Below are 19,316 nucleotides of genomic sequence, written 5' to 3'. Positions count from 1 at the left end.
AGCCACTTACAGACAATTAGACCCGCACTGACCACAGATTCCCAGATCTCTCCACTTGTGTATCGCAGGAGTAAACTGATATATTTTGGGCAATTTTTTACAGTGACTTTAAGTTCATATATATAAAAATATACAACCAAATAGAGCCTCCTATTTTCATGCTAGGACATAAATAAAAACATCTTTAAATTCGGTACCTTCAGGTGAAGAAAAGCGCAAAACACTCTCCATCCGTCATTATTTACCTAAAACTGGTCCAAAATGCAAAAGCCATGTGTGAAAAATGTGCATCCTCACTGCCTCCATGTCACGGGTGCCCCTGGGACCCATGTCACCGGCTTTAAAACATTAAAAGGGCCATTGCACCGATGATTGGCACTGGCCGGTCACCTTCCTTGTTAAATATCTGGCCCCTTCCTGCGCCCCCTTCCGGATATTTGCGCTCTATGCCTAAGAGAAAGCTTCCCTGTGGTTTATCCAGCGTGATTGTGATTCCTATTGTGACCTTCGTGGTGAGGGCCAAGGCGAAGTACAGAATCGTAAAGCTGAAGCGTAGTTGAGGGCAGGCTGGAGGTACGGCACTCCGATCCTGTGTCGTACCTCAAGCCTGCCCTTGTCTACGCTTCAGCTTTACAATTCTGTACTTCGCCTTGGCCACCACCGTGAGCAATTCGCACTTGTGGAGAGACCGGGTGGTATCCCGCCACAGCAAGACCAACCTGCTTTGCGGCGGACTCTTAGATTCCGCTCTCAGGTGTTGGCTTACGGTGTCATCGCTTGTGGTGGTATAGTGGGTCCATCACTCCATAGGAATGTAAAGGGTAAGTGATGCTGTAAATCAATGCCCCTTGATGATCAGCAAGTGTGACCACCTCTACAATAACAGATGTTCCGGTAGTTTGCTAATCTGGAGCAAAAGGCCAAAGGCCAAAGAGGAAAGACATCAGCAGTGATCTTAAAAAAGCAATTGTTGCTGTCAACAGCAAGAGATAATGCAAAATTTCCATTGAAGCCTTACATGTTTGCTACGTCCCCCGCCGATCCAGGACTATGGCTCATGCTGCTGGTGTTTACCCGGCCGTAGAAATAATAAATCACAGATAGACCAATCTTTGGTCTCACTGGTAACCTTGCTTTTTAAAGATTACCACAGTCACGGTGCCTGGATCTATGAGTAAGTGTCCCAGGTTTATCATGATGGATTATGATGATAGATTTCCATAAACAATTTCAAGCAATCTGCAGTTTACCATTCTGATTTTCCTACGATCCTTCCAAATCTTAGCTGATGGAATATGTGGGGGAAAGTAGGGAATGGGCAGTTTCATCTCTGGGAGATAAGCCATCTGACAGCAACCCCACCACTCCCAGTGAGCATTTGGCCGTTGAAGCCATGCATGTGTTGAGTGGAAACAGCCAAGATAGTAGGGACTTATAAATGCTCCCTGTCCTCCATTCCCTTTATTTTGTGGCCTCCTGTCCTCTGTCACCGTTATATAGTGGCCCCCTCATATTGTGGCCTCCTGTTCTCAAACCTTTCATATTATGGCTCCGTGTCCTCCATCTCTTTTATATTGTGGCCTCCTGTCCTCTGTCACCCTTATATAGTGACCCCTGCCTTGAATCCCCCTCATATTGGGGCCCTCTGTCATACATCCCTTTTATATTGTGGCCCTCTGTCCTCCATCCCCCTTATATTGTGGCCACCTGTCCTCTTCCCCCTCTCAAACTGTGGCCCCCTGTCCTCCAAGCCATTTATATTGTGGCCCACTGTCCTTCATCCCACTAATATTGTGGCCCCTGTCCCTCATCCCTTTTATTTTGTGGCCTCCTGTCCTCCACCGCCTTGTGGCCCCTGCCAACAACAACAAACAAAAAACTTTGTTATACAACTTTTGTCCAAGGTGGGATATGACAAACAGAGATCTAATCCACTTAATGTGGAATTGGCCAAAATTGCACAGATATTATCTGGAAGTCATTGACCTTATAGAAAAGATTTTCTCAGCTAACATACCTAGAATACCATTGGTCTGTATCTTGGGTCTCTGATCTCACAGTTTGGAGAGTCACGGGCTGGTGGTTTTACGTTTACTATACCTCGCTAGGAAATTGATAGCCTTTCATTGGAAGAATCCAGATCCCCGAATACTGGAGTAGAGTTGATCTGCCTCTTCGATTAGAGAAATTTGTCTAAAGAAATGCTCTTAAGAAATTCGAAGCTATATGGGACCCATGGCTGGATACCCCAGGACTGTTTCCGCTGACTCTGATGGACTGACTTTATGAGGTGTTCTAGGATGATAATATTTTTATACTGAGCTCCCCTTAGCTCTGTGTAAACCTATAGAAAGTGCCATATCGTCCTCAATATTCATGAACCCTTAGCTTCTCTATAGGTGCTGTTCATAACTTGTTTCCCAAGACTTTACTGAAGTGTTGAGGAATGATATTCCTTAGGATTTCAATTATTACAACTCTAAAAAAAATATGCTCTGGGATGCTCTGGTTACATCACCGTAGCACCTTAGAATGACTAGTCTTTCAATTATTCACTGCCGTCTTCCGATACAAGTCGCTGTTCTATGCAATGTGGAGGGGCACAGCTGGGTGGGACTTGTAGTGGAATAGGGCAGTGAATGCTTAAAAACGAGTTGCTCTAAAATGCCACAAACTAATTAGCATAATTTGTATAACTCTATATTGCGTATAGAGCAGTAATGCTGAAACAAACATTACCCACTTATTTATCGCAAAATGCCAACATGGCAATTTAAGCAGTAACTTATTGCTCCCTGTTCAAAAAACTTTCAATCATATTGGCCTCCTGAGGCCAACAATACAATTAAGAGAAGGGGGGGGGGGGAGTTACACTATTATTGTAGCTACTCTTCAGAGTCTCTCGGTACAACAAGAATTGTTGGGTCAGCAGGATGACCTCCAAAGGTAATTTGGCTCTGTCCACACCTTCCCACTCTTCCTGCATTCCAATCTGATGAACACTGTGCAGGACAAATGGCCTGGGTGCCCACAGAGAGGGGTCTGAGTACCACCTTTGGTACCCGCGCCACAGGTTTGCCACCACTGGTAGAGAATTATAATAAAATAAGTATTCCTCAGGGATTTCTTAGTAGGACACGTCAGCAAAGATCAATAGTGGTGTGTACTAGCCCTTTAAATCATATACAGTCAGCACATGGAAATGGAACAAGACAGGAGGAGAAGCATTGCACAGAGATAGAGGTGGAGCAATCACAAGGAATCCACAGGGATTTGGGAATCGGGACTTTATTAAACTTAATGTGATGTATATATTTTGAAAAGTTTTATTCACAAGTAATTATTATATTTAATATTTATTTTGTTTTAGAATTTTTATTGTTTCAATAGGTTTTTTTTCATATTTTTAAAAAATGTCAAGTGTCACGTTCAGCTGTTTTTGCATCTTTACGGCAAAGATCCTTATAATCAAATTGAATGGAAGAAAAAGGGTGGCCCACAAAAATGACAAATATTATTAAAAAAACTTAAGTAAAATGCTAACTTCAATAAAAATTTCAAGCCATAATGTTAGGAACCTGGAGATATAGAACATCATTTATCGGATCCTCAGGAGTTTACTCAGCCGGAACGCAGAGTAATGAACACTGGGTCATTATTGGCAGCTGACATTTATCTGGAGAAGAAGGATCCTATTTACCTTCTAGAGTATAAAAGGGGAGAGATCAGGACAGAGACGCTCAGAAGGTTCAGGAGAGGATTCAGATACACAGGGAAAGTGTGTGGGAACACAAGGCCATGAACACCAGCACCGTAACACCCTGAGCAGGTACGATACAATGTATTATTCAATAATGGGGAAAAATGTCCCTTTTAGTTTTCTTAAATGTATAAGAACAAATAAACATAAGAAATCAAAACTGGAGAAAAAACTTAAAAATAATTGGGTTGCGAACATTTTCTACAATTTGAAATTTCTTTTAGTATTTGTAAATTTAAGTAAAATGTATAAAAAGATGTTGGGAAGGTTAAATATATCTTTTTTTAATGATATTGTTGTAATGATTTAATATGATCCACAATGATTAGTTACCAACTAAATTGTACATAGGAAAAACACTTTTTGTAATATTAAAAAAATGTACATCCATCTTTGGCTTCTAAACTATCATTGATCATTGCAAAAAAATAAAATCAATTATTTTTATTATTAACAATAATAACAATAATAATAATGAGAATGAATATGTCGTTTCTCAAAGTTCTAATAATTTTTGGCAATGGGTTTTGTAAGTTTTAATCATTTTAAAGGATCATAAATAAACCAATGTTCTAATACTGGAAAGATGGAGAATCGAGTGAAAAAAATTTTTCTATTCATTTATTTTTTATTACAACAGTAAGCGTTAAGGTTGAAACTTTTTTTTACAAATTGTATTTTTGATGTAGTTATTATTTATTTTTATCAATTGTTTTAACCTCATAGAACCCTCCCCCGCTATAAAATATATCCAAGGGCAACACATTCCCCTATAATTCAAGACCAAACAGAACAATAATAAATGGATAAAGAACTGTATAAAGGCCATGTCTAGTGTTTCAGGGCATCAATGGCCATTGTGTATTGTTTTGTCCTTTATTTTATAGCATATTACATTTTGACAGGGTTTTATATTAATAGTTTCTCTGTTCGTTTTTATTATTTTGTCCCTTCTATAATTTTAACACATTTTCTTTCATCAGTGTTTTTACAGGGGTACAAGAAGTGATGTCCGTCCTTGTCTTGTGAGACCCCTGAGCCTGGTTTTTCTCTGTGTCTTGTAGTGTTTTTGTTTGTTTTTTTTCACATCAGTCTTGAAGAAATGTGGCTTTTCACTCTCACTTTGTTACCTATACTATTTGCAAGCTCCACTGGAAAGTGTGTTCCCAATAAAGCAGGTAAGTAACTAAACCCTTAAAGGAATCTACCACTTTTAAAATGCTGATTTAAACCAAACCCCTGCTAGCTGAGTCCATGCTAATGCAGGATTTGTTAGTGATAAGCCAAAAACCTTGTGCTTTCTGAATAAAATAACTTTTAAACTATGCAGATTAGTGCCGGGCGCTTCAGTGCATGTTACAGTCTGTTTCTAATTATGAACGCATACTCCGTTCTATTCACCCCCCCCCCCCCTTCGACGGCTTCCGAGAGCCGGTGACATCACCTGGTTCTCGGGAACTGCTCATGCACTCTCATTACTGAGAAGCAGCTGACTACCTGATACAACCCAGCAGCCGGCTGAGCGATAGTAGTGACCAGCGCGCATGCGCGAGATTTCCTAAGAGCTGCTGATGTCACCTGGTTCTCCGGAACTCACGCATGCATGCTCATTACTGAAAAGTAGCCGACTACATGATACTACCCAACAGTGATAATAGTGACCAGCGCGCATGTGGAAGGGAGCTGTGGAAGGGAGGGATTGAATAGAAAATACAAAATGCAGTAGGCGTGCATAATTAGAAACAGTCTGATCAAACCAACGGTAGGATCAACCAACGGTAATTAGCAGAATTTCAAAAGTTATTTTATTCAGAAAGCACAAGATTTATTGGAATATCACATCCTGCATCATCATGGGCTCAGCTAGCATTTTGCTTGGTTTAAATCTGCATTTTTAAAGTGGTAGATTTCCTTTAAGGCCTTTGTCCCACATCGCAGTTTGTTTCGATGATATTTTTTGGCCAAAGCCAAAAGTTATTTCACATGTGTTTTTCTTTACAACTGAATTTGTATCACTTTGCCTGTGGCATTTAAAGAGTTAACACCCGCATTCGGTGCCAGACCCCCCTCTTCCTGCAGTCCGGATTCGGGGACCTGAACCTTGCTGTTCAGGTCCACTGATCCTTATAGTCCTCCTCCTTTCATATTTATTTCTGTTTTAGAGGGGAAAAATGTAAAAACACTTACATTGTTTAAAGTGATCATTGAGGAAGAAGAAAAATATTTGCATCATCCATTGGGTGAATAATAAAATCTCTTTATTTCTAATATATTTTTTTTAAATTCCTTATGCACACCAGAGATGTTGCATCTATGTTCACCAATAAACCTGGGACAATTTTTGCTATAAAATTATTTTAAGTGAAATTATTTAGTATATTCAGGATTTTTATTTTACTGTACAAATTATTAAAGGAAACCCACCACTATGGATCTACTTATTAAGGTAGATCTGGTGGTAGGTGCATCTAACGTATGTAAGGATAGCCCTTTTTAGGGCTTATCCTCTACTCACCTCTATCTTTTCTAATTTTTAATCAGGGTAATATGCAAATTTTCTAAAGAGGCTACTGGGGCGTGGAATAGCTGGAGCTGAGGCTACACAGAGCTGCAAATCCACGCCACAGTAGCCTCTTTGATCCTCCTACCCAGACATCTTCAGCGAGCAGCTACAAGGAGCTGGGCGCACTCACCCGCAGAGCTGAAGTTCTGCGCATGCGCAGTAGCTCCGGCTTTGGAGCCAAGATCATGCAGCCGCTGGCCTGTGTTCTGCGCATGCGCAAAACTCCGGCTTGCGGACGAGTGCGTGCAGCTCCTTGTAGCTGAAGATGTCTGGGCAGGAGGATCAAAGAGGCTACTGGGGCGTGGAGTAGCCGCTCCGTGTAGCCTCAGCTCCGGCTACTTCACTCCTCAGTAGCCTCTTGTGAAAATTTGCATAATACACTGAGTTTAGCAAATAAAGAGGGGAGTAAAGGATTACCACTAAAAAGGGCTATCCTTACTTACATTAGATGCACCTACCACCGGATCTACCTTAATAGGTAGATCCGTAGTGGTAGGTTTCCTTTAATTCAATTTAATAGATTTGTAGGTTTTAAACCATATGATTTTTAAAATATATATATAATGTAGATTTTTTTGTGCTTTGTTTTACATTCAGGACACATTTATAACGTGTTAATAATATTGATAATTCTATGAAAATTGTGTCATTATTTTAAACAAATAAGTACAAATGTTATGAACCAACTTATTTTATATGAAAGAAATTATAGTCTTTTTTTTTTTCTTCCAGATGTGATTATTGTTCATTGTTACCCGAAATCTATTGTGGCTAAAATCCCTGAGTGTCCATACGGATGGGAGATCAACCAGCTGGCTCTGGGCGGGGTGTGTTATAATGGAATTATCGAGTCGGGTTATTATCAATTCACCATTCCCGATTTATCTCCAAGGAACAAATCCTATTGTGGGACACAGTCTGATGTAAGTGCGGCTCCTCGGTAGTTTTTAGTTTTAACAGTTTATTTATTGATTTTTTTTAATACTTTTCAAATATACATTAGACTATTCTAGTACTTTGATGCAAACGTTCAAGGGCTCCTGCTAAAGGTCCTGGAAGAAAATGGCAATTCATCAATATTAAAATATTCTATTTTTTTCCATCCCCCAAAAGATATATAAAAAAAAAGGGTTGCCTCTCGGTGCAGAAAAAATAAAAAGAGATGAGGCCAGTGCTGTTAGTAGAACGTGGCTACTTACCTGGTGGCCGGGGGCATTGGTCATCATACAATGGTGAAAGATACTGCTGCTGCTTCCCTTCAGGGTTGGGCAGCTTACACAGATTTTGTAAATGTATGTGTGGGAGATAGACAGGGGCTAGGATTCACCAGTGTGTTGTGTCCAAATACATTTATTATTATTTTTTAAAGTTAATTATTTTATGATTAGTTTGGCAAAGTGTTTTATGCCATATTGGCATCTTCATCAATCCAAAGAATGATGTAGAGGTCAACATATTAATACATAGTGGTGACTGTATAATGTATATGTGAAGAGCTCCCACTAATAGTGGGGGTATATACTGTTTGAAATAATTGCCTAAATTCCCTCTAATGGTAGCTCTATATACAGTATGTAGTAATCCCCTGAGCTCCTTCTAGTGGTACCTGTATATACTGTATGTAGTAATCCCCTGAGCTCCTTCTAGTGGTGGCCGAATATACAGTATGTAGTAATCTCCTGAGCTCCTCCTAGTGGTGGCTGTATATACATTATGTAGTAATCTCCTGAGCTCCTCCTAGTGGTGGCTGTATATACTGTATGTAGTAATCTCCTGAGCTCCTCCTAGTGGTGGCTGTATATACTGTATGTAGTAATCTCCTGAGCTCCTCCTAGTGGAGGCTGTCCATACAGTAAGTAGTAATCTCCTGAGCTCCTCCTCCTACTACTGTATGTATGTAGTAATCCCCTGAGCTCCTCCGAGTGGTGGCTGTATATACAGTATGTAGTAATCTCCTGAGATCCTCCTAGTGGTGGCTGTATATACAGTATGTAGTAATCTCCTGAGCTCCTCCTAGTGGTGGCTGAATATACTGTATGTAATAGTATCCTGAGCTGACCTTTATACATTCTTAGTGCATACTGCTTGCAGAGACTCATTTGTGTAGGAGTTCTGGTTCACAGTTGGACCGTGCAATACATTTATCATGCAGAGTCCAACAGAATTGTGTTGCACACCCTATGTTAAAGGTGCACCAAAAAAGTTCGTGCACTCTGTCAGAGCAGTGCAGGGGGTGCCAGATTCATGAAGACTGTGCAACACATTTCTGCCGCACACTGCACACATTACAGGCAAACTGCACATATGTCGTAATCTCCAGAGCTCCCACTAGTGGTGGCTGTATATGCAGTATATACTAATCTCCTGAACTATTAGACCCAATTGACTATACATTTCTTCTCCAGTTTAAGAACCCAATCTACCACTTTTACAACTCGATAGTTTCCAATGACAGCACGTTGATCGTCAAAAGCCAACCGGTGAATTACACTTTTACCTGCACTTATCAGTCCAATTATCTGGTCAGCCATGCTGCCTTTGACCAAAGGTAAGCTTGCTCCTCAGCTGCCGCCATATTTCCAGTACCGATCCCCCAGGCGCATTCCACTCATGTATGTTTCAGTCTTACATATTTTTTTCCTTCTTCTAGAGTAGCCACAGTCCATGTGAAGAACGGGAGCTCGGGATCATTTGAAAGCACACTGTCCCTCAATTTCTACTTTGTGAGTCTTTCAAACGTCCCTCTCCGCCACCCTCCTCCTGTGACAAATGCTTGAAATTACATTTTTAAAGGCAGAATACAGAAAGGGCAGGTGATTGGGATCTTCCTACATTAGTCACAGCAGAGGCAAACCTAAATCAGGAGAGAGGACCACAACGTTCCATTGATTTCAATGAGCAGAGTGCAATGCATCATGTCTCCAGTAGGGGCGTTGTGAAGAAATTGCTTCACTTGCTTTTGAGTTCCCTGCGGTTAATCATTGGAGGACATCTTCTAACAAAAAGACATGGAAAAGGTTTCAATGGGAAAACTTCCTCTTCCTCCAGCCAAAACCATCACCCCCCTGTCCAATGGCTGTTAATGGAATTGTGACCCTGGTGCAATTATATACAATCACACACAACTTCTGGGCAGGGAAGGTGCTGTTTTTGGAAGAAAGCATACAAATTTTAGTAGTCTTGGACATCCACTTTAATTACTTTAAATGGGCTCGACAAGGTTACTAAAAAAACAAGTTTAACATCTGTCACAAAGAAGAGAAGTTTGATAAAATGTAAGTTTGAAAGAAATAGGGAAGGAAAAATCAAAAGAAGAAAGTGTACACATAAGGAGTAACTGAGCTGGAGGCTGGAGACTGGATGCTATGATGTCTCCCATATACTGCACACAGAAAGTAGTGGGGAACTGACGCATTCACTTAGAATAGAAGAGATAGAAGCATCATGTTATCTCCAGCAGCCCCCGACTGTGCCTCTCCTATCACTTAGAAGCATCAGCAGGATAAAATAGGACATTAAAGAGGAGCAATAACCTGTACTGATGGAAATAAATCACTTATGTTAAAAAAAACTTACTATTATCGCCAGCAGCCACTAGCTCGGCCTATATCTCTCTATCACTCAGAGGCATCAGTAGGAGCATATAGAACATTATAGAGATGTACTGACCTATACTGATAGGAATAAAGCACTTGGGGTGAGATAGAAGCTTCCTATTATCTCCAGTGTCTCTGTTTCTCTCCTCTATCACTCCAAAGCATCAACAAAATCCTATAAGACCTTACAGAGAAGTAATGACTTGTAGCAGTGGGAATAAAGCACTTGGGGTGAAGTAGAAGCTTTCCGTTCTCACCAGCAGCCTCTGTCTGTTCCTGTGTCTCTCCTCTATCACTCAGAAGCATCAGCAAGATTATATAGGACATTATAGAGCACTACTGTCCTGTACTGATGGGAATGGAGCACTTGGGGTGAGATAGAAACTTCCTATTCTCCAGCATCATTTTTCTATTTATGTGTCTTATGTTTGATGCTTTGAAGTTGCTTTGGGTTTACACACTCATTACACACATTGTACTAATAATCAGGGATTCTACAGGCATTAAAGCTCTTAAAGGTTACTAACTTTCTTCTGAATTTGCTTGCAGACGACAGTTCTCTTCTTCATGGCAGATTATTACATTGATTTCTATTTGTTTTTGTGTTGGTTGTTTTTGTTGCTTTCTTGTGGCTTTTTTTTTCCTGGGAAGAACGCAAAGTTTTCCACCCAGAAAGAAGCCCCTTTCGTGGTGGAGACGTCAGACATCGGATCAGATATATTTGCTGGGGTTGAAGCCAAAGGAATTAGCAACAGGTACAAATTATAGAGGTATAAATTCACAATAACCCATAGATCCACTACCTATTGGGAATAGTTTGGCAGAATTACTTAGAATCATATGCAGTGTCTTAAAAATCCATGATATATTACAACACTATTTGGGGTATTATAGGAGATGTGTATGTCAGACAATATACATTGTTATTCAGGTATGCAAATGTCAATAATGCAAAGAATTCTGATAGGATTTTATATAAAACAATAACAATGCACTAACTAACTTTCCTATTTCTGTTATTCAGGTTTAAGGTTGTCCTGAACTACTGTTGGGCCACCCCCTCTCCTGACTACGCTTATCACATACAGTGGCAGCTAATTAGTAAGGGGTAAGATATAATTTACTATAAACTGTGATATGTGTAATCTGGATACACAATAAGTCATATAGAAAACCAAATCAGTCACTACAAGCATAATACTGCCCCCTACGTGCAAGTATACAACTTCTATAATACTGGCCCTATGTACAAGAATATAACTACTATAATACTGCCCCCTATGTACAAGAATATAACTACTATAATACTGCCCCCTATGTACAAGAATATAACTACTATAATACTGCCCCCTGTGTACAAGAATATAACTACTATAATACTGCCCTCTATGTACAAGATTATAACTACTATAATACTGCCCCCTATGTACAAGAATATAACTACTATAATACTGGCCCCTATGTACAGGAATATAACTACTATAATACTGTCCCCTATGTACAAGAATATAACTACTATAATACTGCCCCTATGTACAAGAATATAACTACTATAATACTGCCCCTATGTACAAGAATATAACTACTATAATACTGCCCCCTATGTACAGGAATACAACTACTATAATACTGCCCCCTATGTACAAGAATATAACTACTATAATACTGCCCCCTATGTACAAGAATATATCTACTATAATACTGCCCCCTATGTACAAGAATATAACTACTATAATACTGCCCCCTATGTACAATAATATAACTACTATAATACTGCCCCCTATATACCAGAATATAACTACTATAATACTGCCCCCTATATACCAGAATATAACTACTATAATACTGCCCCCTATGTACAAGAATATAACTACTATAATACTGCCCCCTATGTACAAGAATATAACTACTATAATACTGCCCCTATGTACAGGAATATAACTACTATAATACTGCCCCCTATGTACAAGAATATAACTACTATAATACTGCCCCCTATGTACAAGAATATAACTACTATAATACTGCCCCCTATGTACAATAATATAACTACTATAATACTGCCCCCTATATACCAGAATATAACTACTATAATACTGCCCCCTATATACCAGAATATAACTACTATAATACTGCCCCCTATGTACAAGAATATAACTACTATAATACTGCCCCCTATGTACAAGAATATAACTACTATAATACTGCCCCCTATGTACAGGAATATAACTACTATAATACTGCCCCCTATGTACACGAATATAACTACTATAATACTGTCCCCTATGTACAAGAATATAACTACTATAATACTGCCCACTAAGTACAAGAATATAACTACTATAATACTGCCCCCTATGTACAGGAATATAACTACTATAATACTGCCCCCTATGTACAGGAATATAACTACTATAATACTGCCCCCTATGTACAAGAATATAACTACTATAATACTGCCCCCTATCTACAGGAATATAACTACTATAATACTGCCCCTATGTACAAGAATATAACTACTATAATACTGCCCACTATGTACAAGAATATAACTACTTTAATACTGCCCCCTATGTACAGGAATATAACTACTATAATACTGTCCCCTATGTACAAGAATATAACTACTATAATACTGCCCACTATGTACAAGAATATAACTACTATAATACTGCCCACTATGTACAAGAATATAACTACTTTAATACTGCCCCCTATGTACAGGAATATAACTACTATAATACTGTCCCCTATGTACAAGAATATAACTACTATAATACTGTCCCCTATGTACAAGAATATAACTACTATAATACTGCCCTCTATGTACAAGAATATAACTGCTATAATACTGCCCCCTATGTACAAGGATATAACTACTATAATACTGCCCCCTATGTACAAGAATATAACTACTATAATACTGCCACCTGTGTACAAGAATATAACTACTATAATACTGCCTCCTATGTACAAGAATATATTTACTATAATACTGTCCCCTATGTACAGGAATATAACTACTATAAAACTGCCCCCTGTACAAGAATATAACTACTATAATACTGCCCCCATGTACAAAAATATAACTACTATAATACTGCCCCCTATGTACAAGAATATAACTACTATAATACTGCCCCCCATGTACAAGAATATAACTACTATAATACTGCCCCCATGTACAAGAATATAACTACTATAATACCGCCCCCCATGTACAAGAATATAACTACTATAATACCGCCCCCCATGTACAAGAATATAACTACTATAATACCGCCCCCATGTACAAGAATATAACTACTATAATACTGCCTCCTATGTACAAGAATATAACTACTATAATACTGCCGCATATGTACAAGAATATAACTACTATAATACTGCCTCCTATGTACAAGAATATATTTACTATAATACTGTCCCCTATGTACAGGAATATAACTACTATAAAACTGCCCCTGTACAAGAATATAACTACTATAATACTGCCTCCTATGTACAAGAATATATTTACTATAATACTGTCCCCTATGTACATGAATATAACTACTATAATACTGCCCCCTATGTACAAGAATAGAACTACTATAATACTGCCCCCTATGTACAAGAATAGAACTACTATAATACTGCCCCCTATGTACAAGAATAGAACTACTATAATACTGCCCCCTATGTACAAGAATAGAACTACTATAATACTGCTCCCTACGTTCTTCCTTTCGATCTCCTGATATTTTCTCTCTGCAGTTGTCCATCTGATGAAACTATTATTGTACATGAGAATGGGAAGAACAGTCGCGCTACATTCCAGTTCAATGCCTTTCGCTTTCAAAATGTTCCAAAATTATCCAAAGTCTGGCTGCACTGTGAGACCTACCTGTGTGACAGTGAGAAGTTCTCCTGCCCTGTGGTAAGCGGTGGAAGGGGTCAGTAGATTTGGGAGAATCTACAATGATGAAATTTTCTATGATGGAGATGACAGGCGCCATTTTCTTCACCTGCATATAACTCACCTCTTACTTACCGTATATTCCGGCGTATAAGACGACTTTTGAAGACAGAAAAATCTTCTGTCTTCTCTGGGGTCGTTTTATATGCCGGTAATCCTGACCTCCCGCCGTGTATTCACGGCGGCGGTCGGGTCCCGGTGCATGGAGAGGGCTCATAGCCTTCTCCATAGCCGGTAAGTCTTTGCTGCATATTGCAGCAAAGGCTTACCGGTAACACCCGCGATCGGTGCTAGCACCGATCGTGGGTGTTTTCACAGCGATGGCTGCCGGCAGCCTCAAAAAGACATCGGGGCGCATACTCACCCTCCGTTGACCCCGATGTCTGCGCGGCTCGTCTTCAGTCTTCCGCGCCGTCTTCTTTCTTCTGCTGGGCGCCGCCATGTTTTTCCCAGCAGCGGCGTGTCATACTAGGCGCCTGCCGGGAAAAACATGGCGCCCAGCAGAAGAAAGAAGACGGCGCGGAACACTGAAGACGAGCCGCGCGGACATCGGGGTAGCAGCGCAGCACATCGGGGCCACCGGAGGGTGAGTATATAAGTTTATTTATTTTTTTAATGCTGGGCTGGGCTGTATACTATTGGGGGCTGTGCTGTATACTATTGGGGGCTGTGCTGTATACTACTGGGGGCTGTGCTGTATACTACTGGGGGCAGTGCTGTATACTACTGGGGGCAGTGCTGTATACTACTGGGGGCTGTGCTGTATACTACTGGGGGCTGTGCTGTATACTACTGGGGGCTGTGCTGTATACTACTGGGGGCTGTGCTGTAATGGTAATGTTGTTGTTGTATGCCTTATGTTTATGAGCGGCAGTTTTCCTGCTATATACCTGCATGTCATAAGAATTTAAATTAAAAAAAGGACCATGTTAAATTCAAATCTGTTTTTTTTTAAATTTTTACCGGTGTTTTGTATGCGTTGGAAAAGGGGTAGTCTTTTATACGGCGAATATATCTTAAACTCTATATTTTAAACAGGAAAGTAGGGGGGTCGTCTTATACACCAGGTCGTCTTATACGCCGGAATATACAGTATTATTGTCTAGGTTTTAATAATTTAATTATTAATTATTATATTGTCTAAACATCTAGAAGAACTTTACTCACAAACACACCAAAACCTAATTATAATGTGGGTATGACCTCCACATAGTTACAAATCCCCGACTCCTCGTTATTATAATGAGCTGGTCCTCCGGATATTATAATGTGCTAGGCTTCTGCATTTTATAATTAATCTCTAGCTTGTTACAAGGAGCCAGTCCACCTAGATATTATAATGTGCTAGGCTTCTGGATGTTATAAAGTTATAAACTATAACAAATCTGAAGAATGAGTAACATTATTACAATCATATATATGATCAGCAATAATTTCACATCTCTCTGCAGACCTGCGGGAAACGGAAGCAGCAGAAGGAGCAGACGGGGGGCGTCCTTGTGGCGGAGTTAATGCTGCGCAGTATGTATCCCCTGATACCTGAGTATGTTACTCCTTCCAGTCCATGTGCCTCGTGGGTTGTGCAAAGATTTTGCTAAATTGCAACAAAACTGTGATGTGTGGACAGAAACATCTCGCGTTCTAAGGATGTGGTCACACCAGAACGGATACCCCTAGCACCGTATGGTGGCACATGTACTGCAACGTGCGCTGCCATGTATTGCCCCCTGCATGTAGTTCATGTGTCATATCTAACCCCATCCTGTGCAATCTGAGCCATAGTACAGCTGTATACCTGAGCCCCGAGTATACACACTGCAGATTATACAAGTGTATATACAGGTATAATATATAACATTCTCATTCTCTGCTCCCGCTTTAGGTTCTGCAGTCTTCAGCTATCCTGGCCTCACAGGTAATCATCTCACCTGCACTGAACCCCAATATCCCCAGCAGGGGAAGCTGAGATACAAGGTGCTGTCTGCAGGCTCCACACACTATGAAGCCCAGGCAGTGTTAGGGAGAACTCTCCGCTTGGAAGATCTGTATTTAGTTTAGGGCCATAAATTATGATGTAGTCTACAGTCTGACTTACCATAAGGTCACTTTGGAGTCTTCATTCATTACAGGATGTATTCATGGGTCTAAATATACTTAGGGTCTTGTTTGGGGTTTAAATCTACTCCAATGGCTGGTCTGTGGTCTAAATCTACTTTGGGGTTCGCTCTAGGGTCTAAATATAGTCTGGGGTCTGGTCTTAGGGTCTAAATCTACAGTCATGGCCAAAAGTTTTGAGAATGACACAAATATAATATTTTCACATGATCTGTTGCCCTCTGGTTTGTCAGATGTTTTTATTACCTACAGAGATACAAGTGCAATCATATTATGAGGAACAGAAGCTTTTATTGGCAGTTACAATGAGTTACTGCAGCAAGTCAGTATTTGCAGTGTTGCCCCTTCTTCTTCAGGACCTCTGCAATTCTCCCTGGCAGCTCTCAATCACCTTCTGGACCAAATCCTGACTGATAGCCGTCCATTCCTGCACAATCAATGCTGCATCTTGTCACAATTTGTTGGTTTTTGTTTGTCCGCCCGTCTCTTGATGACTGACCACAAGTTCTCAATGGGATTAAGATCTGGGGAGTTTCCAGGCCATGGACCCAAAATCTCTGTTTTGTTCCCCGAGCCATTTAGTTATCACCTTTGCTCTATGGCAAGGTGCTCCATCATGCTGGAGAAGGCATTGTTATCACCAAACTGCTCCTGGACGGTTGAGAGAAGTTGCTCTTGGAGGACATTCTGGTCCCATTCTTTATTCATGGATGTGTTTTTAGGTAAGACTGTGAGAGAGCCGATTCCCTTGGCTGAGAAGCCGCCCCACACATGAATGGTTGCAGGAGGCTTTACAGGTGGCATGAGACAAGACTGGTGGTATCGCTCACCTTGTCTTCTCCCAACAAGCTGTTACCAGATGTTCCAAACAATCGGAAAGGAGATTCATCAGAGAAAATTACTTTCCCCCAGTCCTCAGCAATCCACTCCCTGTACCTCCTGCAGGATATCAGTCTGTCCCTGATGTTTTTTCTGGAGAGAAGTGGCTTCTTTGCTGCCTTCCTCGACACCAGGCCTTGCTCCAAGAGTCTCCGCAGTCTCACAGTGCGTGCAGATGCCTCACACCTGCCTACTGCCATTCCTGAGCAAGCTCTGCACTGCTGGCAGCCCCATCCCCAAGCTGAAACACTTGTAAGAGACAGTTCTGGCGCTTGCTGGTCCTTCTTGGGCGCCCTGGAGCCTTTTTGGCAACAATGGAACCTCTCTGAATTCCTTGATGATGCGATAGATTGGTGACTGAGGTGCAATCTTCTAGCTGTGATTCTCTTCCCTGTTAGGCCAGTCTTGTGCAGTGCAATGATGACTGCATGTGTTTCTTTAGAGATAACCATGGTTAACAGAAGAGAAACAATGATGCCAAGCACCAGCATCCTGTTGAAGTGTCCAGTGGAGTGATTCTTACTTAATCATGACAGACTGATCTCTAGCCCTGTCCTCATCCACACCCACACCTGTGTTACTGGAGCAATCACTGACACCATGTTAGCTGCTCATTTTAAGGCACCTGCAATGAAGTTGAAATGTGTTTTGTGGGAAAAAGTTCATTTTCTAGGCAAATATTGACTTTGCATTTAATTGCTGTTAAGCTGATCATTCATTATAACATTCTGGAGTATATGCAAATTGCCATTATAAAACCTGATGCAGTAGACTTTGTAAAAATCAACATTTGCATCATTCTCAAAACTTTTGGCCATTACAGGCGGTCCCCTACTTAAGGACACCCGACTTACAGACGACTCATAGTTACAGACAGACCCCTCTGCCCACTGTGACCTCTGGTGAAGGTCTCTGGATGCTTTAATATAGTCCCAGACTGCAATGATCAGCTGTAAAGTGTCTGTAATGAAGCTTCATTGATAATCCTTGGTCCAATTACAGCTAAAATTTTGAAACTCCAATTGTCACTGGGACAAAAGAAAAAAATTTGTCTAGAACTTCAATGAGAAAATATACAGTTTCAACTTACATACAAATTCAACTTAAGAACAAACCTCCGGACCCTATCTTGTACGTAACCCGGGGACTGCCTGTACTGTACTTTGGGGTCTGCTCTGGTGTAGGGTCCAACTCTACTTTGGGGTCTCGTGTAGGGTCTAAATCTACTCAGGGGTGTGGTTTGTGGTTTAAATCTACTCTGAGGTCTGGTCTGGGGTCTAAATCTAACCTGGGTTCTGTCTATGTAGGAGATTTAGTCTTTTGAGCACCATTTGCGTCTACATTGATTTAGGGGGTCACTGCTGAGGGTCTTTGGGGTGTGGTCTCAGATCTGTATTTTTAGCAAATGTGTATTCATATATGGGCCTGGATTACTTTAAGGGGTCTTGTTTTGGGTCATGACTTTTTAGAGTTTTGGGTCATGAAGTCTAAACTGTTGACAAGTCTGAACCCCTATAAATGATAGCCCCGGCTTCCATACCAAACCCTGGCATTTATAGTCCCTCTTTGTGGATCACTAAAGCTAAAGGCTCCGCATATAGTATTTAGGAGATGCCCATGAGGAATGTCACCCAGCTTTCCCAGGAACAGAATAGACATATCTCTCTGATATACCGGCAGTGATCTCTGCTCCCTTCCCTCCTCAGCCATTCTCTACCATCTGCTCCTGACAATGGGGATCTGCAAGATGCTGACCTAAGACTACGACCCCCTCAGAGTGACGTCCCGGGACATGATACATTGGTGAGGCTCCGCCCACTGCGCTCATACACACACCCTCAGGAATATATATTGGACTCTGACCGGCCTCAGAGCAGAGGACAAAGCCTGAAGCTGGAAGACGTTCTACAATCAATGGTAGCAAAGAAGCTGGACTCAACTTTTCGGAAATGTTAAATCCTGATCGTGAAGTTCTGTGACTGTCTTTATGTTCTACAATAATGGTTTTCAAGATCTTTGCTTGCTGTCAGGGAATGGAAACACCCGTATATGTCCAATACTGCTCACAGCTCATACTCACAGGCTGCAGTCTCACCACCATTCACCGACAGCAAGCAGAGATACTGAGAAGTTTCCATATGATTCATCATACAGTGATTGGGCTTTTCCACGTCCTGCCACACATCTCTGGCTTATTCACAATGGTGCATGACGCTGTACATAGATGTAACGCTTCTCCGTAGTGTGCAAGGAAATGAGACAGAGATTTATAAAAGAGATTTGTTATCGGCCGCAGCCTCCCGAATATCTGCTGTTTCAGTCCTTCCAGTAACATATAGGCCAGTTTTCTGTCCACCGCGCCAAAAAAATCTGCACATACCGGTGCGTTCCAGTGCAGAGATGGGCCACGTTCCACATTACAGCGACCAGACAGAATTGTATCAC

At 40.9% G+C, this 19,316-nt stretch overlaps 1 protein-coding gene across 1 annotated transcript; it reads left to right on the top strand.

Annotated features, from left to right (window-relative positions):
- Nucleotides 1-4,733: 4,733 nt before the first annotated feature.
- TECTB (tectorin beta) lies at nt 4,734-19,304 on the top strand. The gene is made up of 10 exons (XM_072129559.1): nt 4,734-4,938; nt 7,056-7,246; nt 8,729-8,871; nt 8,974-9,046; nt 10,571-10,674; nt 10,944-11,027; nt 13,676-13,838; nt 15,329-15,398; nt 15,760-15,792; nt 18,578-19,304. The coding sequence occupies exons 1-10, from the start codon at nt 4,863-4,865 to the stop codon at nt 18,628-18,630; spliced, it is 990 nt and encodes a 329-aa protein (XP_071985660.1). The 5' UTR covers nt 4,734-4,862; the 3' UTR covers nt 18,631-19,304.
- The last annotated feature ends 12 nt before the right edge of the window (nt 19,305-19,316 follow it).

Source organism: Engystomops pustulosus, chromosome 11, assembly GCF_040894005.1.
Source record: "Engystomops pustulosus chromosome 11, aEngPut4.maternal, whole genome shotgun sequence".
NCBI classification, from domain to species: Eukaryota; Metazoa; Chordata; class Amphibia; order Anura; family Leptodactylidae; genus Engystomops; species Engystomops pustulosus.
Note: the sequence above shows the minus strand (reverse complement) of the source record. Positions and strands in the feature narration are given on the sequence as shown.

What these genes read in the sequence shown, in the direction of transcription:
- TECTB (XM_072129559.1), top strand. Translation starts at nt 4,863, where the DNA reads ATGTGGCTTTTCACTCTCACTTTGTTACCTATACTATTTGCAAGCTCC. An exon ending in ATTGTGGGACACAGTCTGAT is followed by an intron (nt 7,247 to 8,728) that starts GTAAGTGCGGCT and finishes TTTCTTCTCCAG; the next exon opens with TTTAAGAACCCAATCTACCA. An exon ending in TGGCAGCTAATTAGTAAGGG is followed by an intron (nt 11,028 to 13,675) that starts GTAAGATATAAT and finishes TTCTCTCTGCAG; the next exon opens with TTGTCCATCTGATGAAACTA.